The following is a 223-nucleotide window of genomic DNA, read 5'->3' on the forward strand; positions in this document are numbered from 1 at the left end:
CACCCCCCCAATTCCACTCACTTCAGGAGAAGCATCCTGCCTGAGGGCGGCGAGGACGACCTGCCTGCACGGCCCATTGCTCTCCTTCGTGTCCGTGAGTCCTGCCACTTCGCCAAGGTGAACCTGAGGCGCGAAGAAAACGGGGGAAAGGGAAAAGAAAACGGATTTAGTAGAAGCAATTATAACAGGGATACTGTTGGTGGCATTAGAAGGACCTACAGTT

At 54.3% G+C, this 223-nt stretch overlaps 1 protein-coding gene across 1 annotated transcript in view; it reads right to left on the bottom strand.

Annotated features, from left to right (window-relative positions):
* LOC119594224 (discoidin domain-containing receptor 2-like) overlaps nt 1-223 on the bottom strand; it is a 7,055-nt gene that overhangs the window by 4,112 nt on the left and 2,720 nt on the right. The window contains exon 2 of the mRNA XM_037943294.1: nt 22-123. Within this exon, the coding sequence (XP_037799222.1) occupies nt 22-123 (102 nt within the window). The remainder of the gene's footprint in view (nt 1-21; nt 124-223) is intronic.

Source organism: Penaeus monodon, chromosome 33 (genome assembly GCF_015228065.2).
Source record: "Penaeus monodon isolate SGIC_2016 chromosome 33, NSTDA_Pmon_1, whole genome shotgun sequence".
Classification (NCBI taxonomy): Eukaryota; Metazoa; Arthropoda; class Malacostraca; order Decapoda; family Penaeidae; genus Penaeus; species Penaeus monodon.